At 38.8% G+C, this 10,426-nt stretch overlaps 1 protein-coding gene across 1 annotated transcript; it reads left to right on the top strand.

Moving 5' to 3' along the window:
- Positions 1 to 5: 5 nt before the first annotated feature.
- Positions 6 to 6,061, top strand: MTG2 (mitochondrial ribosome-associated GTPase 2; the record flags this gene model as incomplete). Its single annotated transcript, XM_010293672.1, has 6 exons — positions 6 to 92; positions 1,774 to 1,921; positions 2,571 to 2,686; positions 3,335 to 3,553; positions 5,049 to 5,187; positions 5,479 to 6,061. Coding segments are annotated over 6 exons (1,104 nt in total), but the record flags the coding sequence as incomplete, so codon positions are not given.
- Between the last annotated feature and the right edge of the window lie 4,365 nt (positions 6,062 to 10,426).

Below are 10,426 nucleotides of genomic sequence, written 5' to 3'. Positions count from 1 at the left end.
GGGGCCGGCAGCCGACTTTCTCCACAACCTGCGCGAGGTGCTCAAAGAACAGGCAGCTGAAGCAAAAAAGAGACATTTCGGAAAGGAAACTGGTAAGTTCTAGCATAAAGCCATTGTTAGTTTGTATTGCGGTTTCCCTGCTGGGTAGTCACCTCCCAGGCACGCGTCAGAAAACAGCCTCCCTGCTCCTTGCCGTCCTCTTCTCACAGTGATCAAATATATGCTCGTGATGTGAGGGATTGTTTTTCTAAAATCTGATAAACTTCGTGAATAGTGAGGAAATAAGTCTGCCCTCTGACATTGTCGGTGTTCAGAAGGGCTGTAGTAGCCCTAAGTGTGGCTTTAGCCGCGGCACCTCTTGGGCTGAAGGCATGCATAGGTCGAGAAAGCAAAAAGTCTTACTCAGCTTTAAAGCTAAAATACGGGGTTTTTTCCTCACTGGTTTTATAGTCTTGCATAGTAGTCAGCTGCCAAACAGACAGCATTTTATATCAGAGAAACTGCAGGGTCCTAGAACTTTTCCTTCTTCTAGTTACGTGTCAGTGGAAACTCGTATATTCTAATGATCAATAAATAATTTCTTATTTAAAGCAAGAGTTTCCTGTCTCGCCGTGTGGTGGTGCCAAATACTTTTCTAAAAGAGACCTTTTACGAAATCATAGTATAACTTCAATTATCAAGATTTATGGGGTTTTTTTTTCAGTTGGTTATCTTGGTATCTTAATACTAATAGGACTTTTTCTCCCTTGCCTACTGTTTGGGCGATTTAATTAGTGACCCGTAGTGCTCATTCTCATTATGAAGTCCCTTAGTAATTGACAGAATTTGAATGTTACTACAGTCAAGGCTATGCTTTCTCTTTTCATCCCGATATGCAAACAATTTCACCTACTTCTATGAATGTACTTCTTTAATATTTTCACTTGGCCATTTCAGCCCACTTCCTAGAGACAGGTAAATATCATCAAATCTATTTTGCTGACAGAAAAGCTGAAACATAGTGCAGCATAATTAGTTTGCCAGAAGTCAAATATTTAGTTCATGTTAGAAATAGGGACAAGATCTGTGATTCTCTTTACACTGTATCTTTTTTTACCCCCTGAGCAACTGGTTGTGGCTTATATTAAGATTTTCTCTGCTTACTCTGTTTGCAAATACTTTCAATTCTTTAATACTTCTTTTAATTGTTAGAAAATTGAAGTTGGCCTTAATTTCATTCCCTGGTATAGAAAGCATGAATCACTATGAGAATATCTCAGCCACACATGCGCTATGTCCTTTCTGCAAATTTCAGTTCAATTTAAAAAAGTGAAAAGTTTATGTATATAATTTTTTAAATTTCTTGTTTTCATGAGTAGGGACAAAATTACTGAGTGATTTAGATTTCTACTGATAGCTGTCTTAACCTACCTGTCAGCATTATATAACTGCATTAAAAGGATACTTTTCCTGTTACTAGTTCCCTTAATGTGAATTTTGTACTTCTGGTATCTGACCTGCTGCCTTAGGTTGTATCAACATAACCTCAGGCATGTACTTTTAAGGGAGTTCTAAAAATACTTGCAAAATGAGGTTTACTTTTCATTATTATTATACTTAGTATGTTGTATTTGGTTGATCTGTGAATAGCAGCAGAGTTCTGATTTATTTTTTTTTACTGTTGAATGGAACTCATCATGACTAAAAGTAGCCGGTCTGCATATTAATAACTTTTGCTGGAATGTGACTCTGAAAAACTGTACTTAAAGGGCACAAAACCCATCCTTGTTACAGACACACTATTTTGTGGATCACCGGAAAGTGCGTGTGGTTGGAGGACGAGGAGGAGGAGGAGGTCATTCATTTTATAGTGAACCCAGAAAAATATTTGGAGGTCCTGATGGTGGAAATGGAGGTGATGGGGGTCATGTCATTTTGAAAGGTAAAACTCACTAAGTCTGTTTTGTTTCATGTCGTCTTATCTCTTTAACACCCCACACTGCAGCAAAAACAACCCTACAGGTAAGGTACAAAATGGTAAATGTAAATGTCAAAAATGTTAACATGGTGGTTTCTGTATAAGAAATTATACTTTTTTTTTATACATTGCTTTTTAAGCTTTGTCCTGAGCTGTGGTAACAGGGGCATAAATGCCACTGACAGCCTTAGAAAGCATTTTGAAAGTCAAGGTATTTTGCAGACACTTTCATGGCTGATGCTTGACTATGTTATGATAAGGCTGAGATCTGATCAAATTTTACTCATAAGGTGGATGAAGCTGCTTCCGCCACCACCCTGCTGCAAAATCTGCTAATCTGATAAACTGATTTTCTAGATTATTTTGTAATGGTTGATTTTGGAATGACCGCTTAATAAAGTGCATGGTTAATAAATCTAAGCAGATAAGTAAAGGCAGTTAAACTTCATCACAACTTACATTAATATTAGTCTTCCCTGATATGTTATTGTTGAGACAGTAAATAGGATATGCATTCATGCAATATTCAAAAAGGGAAAGAACAGTCAAGAGGTTGCTCTTTGCCTGTTCTACTAAAACAATGTGTTTAAAATATGCATATTTTGCTTTACAGCTGACCGGCAAAAAAAATCACTTTCCTCAGTCCTCCCCTTCTATCAGGGTTTTCATGGAGAGAGAGGAGGAAGCAAAAACTGTTATGGAGCTAATGGTGCATATGTGTATGTTAAAGTAAGTAAATTAAGGTTGGATGCTAGTGTGTTAGCTTTGTATTAACATTGCTGATTTTCAAGCTGGATGACCTTATTGTGAGAAGATCTCATGTGTGTTTTTGCAGGGAGTCTTGTGTGCTGTCTCTGCTGAGACAGGGCTGGTTGGCACACAGGCAGATCAAGTTGCTTTAAATTGTTCATAAAAATTAGGCTTCTCTGGAAGGTATAGCTGTCCAAAACAAATACGGTTATGATCTGCGCTACTTCTAGGGGTCATATGCCTAGGGCAATTGGAACATGGAACTTCTTAAATAGGAGCAGACTTTTTTCTTTCATAGGCTTTTTTTCTTCAACATGCCTGTTTTGGTGCACACCTACAATATGTTTCTTAGCTCACTACTGTGTTTAGGCTTCTTTGCTTAAAAGGAGAGAGAGAGGGTTACGGTACTGTTAATGTTTTAATGAAGTGTAAATGTCTGACAGTGCTGTTTGGGTCCAGAAAGTGAGCCTTATGAGATGCACTTCTCTTTTTGGATTCCCCAGCTTGAGAATACAGAAGAATGATTTTTCAACAAATCTGAAATCAGCTGGTAAAGGATCTGCTGAAGACAGCTCTGCTGCAGACTTTGAGCTTCAATGTAATGGTTGCATCTCTCTTCACTTTAAGGTCCCTGTAGGTACATTGGTTAAGGAGGATGGGAAAGTTGTGGCTGACCTCACTCAACATGGTGAAGAGTATGTTGCAGCTTATGGAGGAGCTGGAGGGAAAGGTAATCGCTTTTTTCTTTCCAATGAAAACCGAGCTCCAACATTATTTACTCCAGGAGAGCCAGGTCAGGAAAGGGTCCTCCATCTGGAACTCAAGACAACAGCTCATGCAGGATTGGTGAGTGTCGCTGTGGTTCTTCAACTTTGTTATCATAGGATGACACTTGACTGACTGAAGAAATAATGGTTGATAACATTTTTGTTAGCCTTTTGGCTTGCTTGTTTAGAGATGCAACTCGATGTGTTCTTGCTGTTACTTGGTAGAAGGGCGTCCAGAGTGATTTGCAGAACTGTCACTCTCTTGCTACTTGATGTCATCCTACTTTTGCTAAAATCAAAACTATATATAGAAAAGCAATGTGCAAGATTCGTCAGTGATTAACAGACACACTGATGATGTACAGCAGGCTTTGTCTGCCAGGTCTGCAGATGAACAGTACAGTATGGAGAGTTCTTCTAAATTAGTTTCTGTTTTCTTATGTTGTTTTTTTTTTTTAATAAAATTGATAAAGTTGAAATAATCTTCTGTTTCATCCCTGTATTTTTCTTTTTTACAGAAATTAAACATTTGACACTGTTAGTTCCGGGTTTGGCATCCTCTGAAATGAAAATACTATTTAGACATGAATTCTAAGTCAATTTAGGGCTTAAGCTGATTTCATGTTTAAATATGAAAATGTTCTAGCACTAGCTGGTAAAGCTGTTAAAATTATGCTTTTCTGCAAACTATTATTGCTGTGATTCAGCAACTGCGGAATAATTGTCTGGTCTAGCAACATTTTGTGAATTTATTTAGAGACAAAAAAAAAAAAAAGATGGCAGTGGTGGATCAATACACTTAATTCTCTGACCAGCTGGACACTCTGGTCCACTTCACACATTTTTTGGCACTGATTTGGAAATCTGAGATTAATCTGTTCTGTACTTCACTCACTTGGGTAAGAATTCTGAGTGTCTGACATCAGCAAATAGGAGAATTTAGGATTTGATCTACTTCTGTCTGGGGATTGTTGACCATCTACGTAACTAGCATATGTCAGCTGTAAGATATCTCAGAGTAACTTCATTGCTGGAATAGGTTTGTTTAAATTCTTGCCTTCTCCCCAGAAGGCCAAGTTTCAATTTAATTATTTGATGTCAAGACTATGAAATCCCAAACTTGTAGGCACTCTGGTTATTTATAGGCCAAACTATGTTACTGAATCAGGGACAAAGCCAATTCTGAATTCTTTTGCAAAACAATAAATCAGAGTTAGAAAACGCAGATAAAATGGGAAGTGCAGGACAAAATGTCCTAACATTATTTCAGGGTAAAAGAGATCTTATGGTATATACCCTTTTTGGCTATGAACAAAGTAAATATTTAAGATGGTGCGCAAAAACCATATGGGGACCCTTCCATGTTTGATCTATTTAATGTTTGTAAGAAAAAACACATATAAATAAAATAGGGTTTAGGAAAAATAAAAAGGGAACACCAGGATGCTTTTCAGAACTAAGTATACAAAATTATATTAATGCTGGAAGAACCTTGCCACATCTGCAAAAGCTTACTTTTTTTTTAAATTGGGATTAACCTAGAACTGTGGCTTTAATAAGTGTTTGCATTCCAGGTGGGCTTTCCCAATGCTGGTAAATCATCGCTTTTGAGAGCAATCTCCAGTGCAAAGCCAGCAGTGGCTGCCTACCCTTTTACCACCCTAAATCCCCACGTCGGCATTGTCCACTATCAAGACTATGAACAAGTAGCAGGTAAGAATTGTAGTACATTGTGTGTACCTTGAGAGCAATTTGTGTCACCCGAGTTATTCTTTGAGATGGCGCAGAAGTAAGTTTAGCAGTTCGGTAGAATTCTTGCTAGTTCTAAAGAACTTCAAAATAATACTGACAGCCAATTTCACATTCATTTGCATGCGCCCTTAATATCAAACTAGCAATCTGTATTCTGTCTTCACTGATATAGTGGATTTAAGAGTTTGTTGATTTTTTGTTTTTGTACTTGTTGGATACTTTGGATTCACTGTGAAATTTCTCTCATTGTAGTTGCTGACATTCCTGGCCTAATAAAAGGTGCTCATCAAAACAGGGGCCTTGGAATGGCCTTCCTAAGGCATATTGAACGCTGCCGCTTTCTCTTATATGTGGTGGATCTTTCTGTGTCTCAGCCATGGATTCAGCTGCAAGACTTAAAATATGAACTGGAACAATATAAAAAAGGATTGTCTGAGAGGCCTTGTGTTGTCATTGGGAATAAGATTGACCTTGCTCAGTCCAGGATCAATCTGCCACTCCTTAAAGAACAGACAGATGACCGGGTCATTGCATTGTCTGCATTGACAGGAGACAACCTAGAGGAACTGTTGGTGCATTTGAGAGAACTGTATGATGCTTATGTGAAGACAGAACAATCACAAGGGCAAAGCCCAGTCAAGTGGTAGGAACCAGAACTAGTGTGAACTGTACTGGAAGACAAAACAATCATATTTTGATTAGATGGGATTTGTGTGTGTTTGGTTTTGGATTTTTTTTTATTTTTAAATGTATGGGGCTCAGCACATGGATTTGTTCTGGACCGCTGCATTGGAAAGATTTTGTTTGTTTGCTCACCTCTGAGGTGTCTCAGCTGTTTTACAACTCAATTTGAAAATTGTAATAGTGATGGATGTTGACTTGGAAACCTGGATCTTGTTTGGCATTAGACAGCATTCTCAGTTCCATAATTAACTACCTAGTAGAAATGACTGAAATTCAGGATCTGCAGAAGATGCTGGCTTGCTTTCTGAATTGACTGACTGAAATAACGTCTCAATTTTCACTAATCAAAAATTCTAAAATAAAAATAAGGTGGTCCCATGTTTATTTGTTCTTATACCATAACCACTTTCAGTCATCTGCTCTTAAACTTTTCTCCTGTTTTGGTTTGTTTGTTTTCTCAGGAGGCACAGCTGTTCAGTGTTTTTAGGGAGGTGGAGCATGAAAGAGCTGCAATTAATGATTGAAATTATTTCCTTGTTAGTATAACTAATTAACTATCTTTAAATGCTGGCAGTAGCTAAATAGCTGTGTAAACTAGCCACGGAACAGTCATTTGAGACTCAATTCTGAGTTCTTCTCCAGCTTCCTTGAGGTATCTTGAGCAATGTTCAGAGAAATCCTAGGCTTAGATGTTCCAAATAAAAGAAAAAGAATTCTTTGCTTTTAAAAAAAAAAAAAAAAAACAAAAAACCAAAAAAAACCAAAACCAAAAACAACAACAAAAAAAAAAGCCCAACAAAAACCCTATGTCATTTTGTGGACAGTGTTCTCTGGGAATTCAGAAGTCTTCATTTAGAAAAATGAGTCTTTGCCCTCTCCTCATACTGAAAGAAGAGCTCCTTCTGTATACTCTGGTTATATTCCGTGTAAAAGATTATCTTGATAGTGATAGTTTTGATAAATTTTGACTTTGCACTAAGCTTTTTTATAAGGGACCATAACAGACTTGTGGAATGCTGAGACATAAATACTTAAGTAGCAAAGCAAAACAATTGTCCTTGAGCCTTTACTTACATTTCTTCATTTTTAAAGCAGATCAACTTTGCTTTCCAAACCAGCAGTCTAGAGTTACAGGCCTTGCACATACTTTGTCACATCAGTGAAGTACCAAGTAAACTCATTAGCACCATCATAAAACTAAAGATGCAATGTTTGTAAACTTGGCCTTGTTTTTTCAGGAAATGCAATAGTTAAGTTTTAAGGACGGTTTGGTGCATTGTAAAACATGCACCTATGACTTATCTTTAGTTAAGCTTTGTTAGCTTACAAATAAGGATTCCATTATGTTTAAACTAAAACTGGCTCTTTGCTGCTGTATCAGCAGTAGTCGGAATTTCTCAGTGGGTTTAAAAAAAAAATCATCTGTCTCTGGCTGTTAGTCTAACTCTAGTTAGTCTCTAACTACTTCCTTCTATACACTACAGCGAAGGTGATAATTCTCTCTGCATCTGTCACTTTGCACATTTTGCTTGATTTCATCTATATTGCTCTAATGCTTCTGAATAGGGCATCTTTAAAATGCTGGCTTTCTCGACTTTCATGGATGATGTACTTTTTTCCCTGACTGCCTATGACTGGGAAGGGGCAGTCTTGTTCTATCTCTAAATTAAAGCTCAACCTACTGATACTGTCCTGCCCTATCAGTGTTGGGATCAGATCTGTGATTATGATTATGAATTAGAACTAACTTTCCCTGTATAGGAGAGAAGGTGCATACCCCTTCTTATTCTTAAGAGCTGCAGGTTTTTTTTCTGAAAAAGTCCAAGGTCGACTCAAATGCCTGAATTATTAAATAAAAATATGAGCAAAACAGGAACAGGTAATTACCTCTCCTAAATTCACATTCTGAGCATTTCTATCTGCAATCTATGCATTATAAGCAGTGGTATTGGTATAAATATCATCACGAAGAAATGAAAACAAATATTAAATCCCGAAGTAGCTCTCACGTTTTGTTTCATACGTGCTTCATCCCTGGGATTTACCCAACTGAGTTAGGTAGGCGTTAATATTCAGTTCTGTCCTTCTGTTTGGTTTTGTGCAGCATTTTTAGGCTTCACTGTTGTTTTTCCTTTTATTGCCACATGTTTTTCAGCCACATTTAATAAAACCAGCAGAAGATTGCCTGAACACAAAAGCTGGTGGAGCTTCTTTGCAGAACATTTGATACCCATGAATACTTCGTGCTCTCTTACACTGTATTTTAGTATTTGGCAGTCTTGGAGAGTGGTGGAGGCTGCTTTAAAAGAACCTCAGTTCTTGGAGTGGAGATTATTTGTGTATTGATGTGCAAAAAGCACAGCAGGTTGCTAGATAGCTTAGCAGAATGTCCTATTGATTGTATAATTGGTTTCTTTGTTCTTAACATTTCAGCCACCTGTTCTGAGGTGACAGTACCAGGTTCCTAACCACATGCCTGTAGGGTTCAAAGAGGCTTTAACAGGAGCACATGCGCCTTCATCTGTCGCTGAAAAGTGCCCAATAGCTCCAGCTTTAGTGTTGGAACAACTGTTTGTAGGAGCCTAAACTTGCTGTAGTCAATATACATCTGTACCACATGAAGTAACCTCCTGCTACAGGTCCCTGTGGTAACACTGAACAAATGAAGTGGCTATGTCTGCTCAGCACAACACTGTTAATAGCTTGGGTCACTTTTCTCCATAGTGCTCCTTTGGTATTGGCATGAAGATCTCTTGCATCCCATTCTAATTATGAAGTACAGGACTGAGGAGTTGTCGTGGTTTAGCCCCAGCCGGCAACTAAGCACCACGCAGCCGCTCGCTCACTCCCCCTCCCGCAGTGGGACGGGGAAGAGAATTGGGAAAAAAAACCTCGTGGGTTGAGATAAACACGGTTTAATAGGACAGAAAGGAAGAAGGGAACAACAATGATAATACCAACAAAGGAATGTACAAGAACAAGTGATGCCTAATACAGCAATTGCTCGCCACCCCGTGATCGACAGCCCGTCCCCGAGCAGCGATTTCCGCCCCCCGGCCAACTCCAGTTTATGTACTGGGCATGACGTCGTATGGTAGGGAATATCTCTTTGGCCAGCCTGGGTCAGCTGTCCCGGCTGTGTCCCCTCCCAGCTCCCCGTGCACCCCCAGCCTGCTCGCTGGCGGGCCAGCACGAGAAGCTGGACTGTCCTTGACTGCTCAGCAACAACCCAAAACATCAGCACATTATCAACAGTTTCTCATCCCAAATCCAAAACACAGTCTCACACTAGCTTCTGTGAAGAAAACCAGCTCTATCCTGGCTGAAACCAGGACAGGAGTAACCTCTGCTTCTGTGGAAAATAAGGTATTTACAGAGGAAACTTGTTTTACATCCAGGAACAGAGAAGAAAAAATAATCAGGATAAGAAAGAGAATTATGTGCTAGGACTTCTTCCCCCCCTTTTTTTTTTTTTTTTGCCAGGGTTGGGGTACACGGGCTTATTTCGGTTCACACTTTGGAGGGGTTTTGGTGGCTTTCTGGTGCATGACCTTCCTTAACTAGCTTTTGCTTTCCTCTGCTGAAACGTTTGATATTATCCTTGCTTTTCAAGTTGACAAGGGGAAAGAGATGGGAGATTTTACTTATCATTCTGACAATAAGCCTTATTTTAATGCGAATTGAAGTTCAGTCTATTTTATGTTTCCTAGAGAAGCTTGAGATGTAATTTTGTTTAGCTCTTTACAGTTCTAGCACTCATCTTTTTAATACTTTTTTTTTTAGTACATGATTGCAAGAATATTTTAGTGCTAATTGTGTTTTTTTTAATATTTATTTGCAATCCTCTCCCCTTTGTAGGTTATTGGAAAATGTAGGTGGTATCAATTGAACAGAAAAAGAAAATGAACTGTTAATGTAAAAACAAGCATTAAAAAGGACCACACTTTTTAAACAATATGGATATTGAGGACTCATTGCAGTACATTAAATAAAACATTGAATCAGTCTGTTTAAGCATGGTGTGTTTTGCAGTGTGCTTCACTTAGATGTTTTTGTTAAGCTTTTTAAACTACTTTCTTGTATTACGTAGTATTTTTAAAGGTGAATCAGAATGTGGTTGCAATGAATTGAACTGACAGCAATAAAGATGAGACCCTCACTGAACTGGTACTTGGTGGTTCTGCTCTGCTGCAGCACCATGCTGGGAGGAGAGCAAGGCCTGCCACCACCACCCTGCTTCCAGTACCGGGGAGGCAGTGCAGGTAGCACTGCTCAGGGGCTCGGCACGGAGCCGGAGATGTAGGGCATGACGCCAGAGGCTATGTAATGTCTGCCTGTATTCATTCTGATAGTATTGGAGTTGTGACATTAAAGTAGCCGTAGGTCACCAGCTGCTGGAACGCAGTGAATAGGGAAGGCTGCCAGAAATGGCAGATTTCGCTTGGTTTCTTTTTCCGTTACAAGGGAAATTTCTTTCACTATTTTATGTGTATTTATTAAGCCTCTTGATAGTGAC

The sequence above is a fragment of the Phaethon lepturus genome, unplaced genomic scaffold, assembly GCF_000687285.1.
Source record: "Phaethon lepturus isolate BGI_N335 unplaced genomic scaffold, ASM68728v1 scaffold37128, whole genome shotgun sequence".
Lineage (NCBI taxonomy): Eukaryota > Metazoa > Chordata > Aves > Phaethontiformes > Phaethontidae > Phaethon > Phaethon lepturus.
This window is presented reverse-complemented; position numbering and strand designations above follow the sequence as displayed.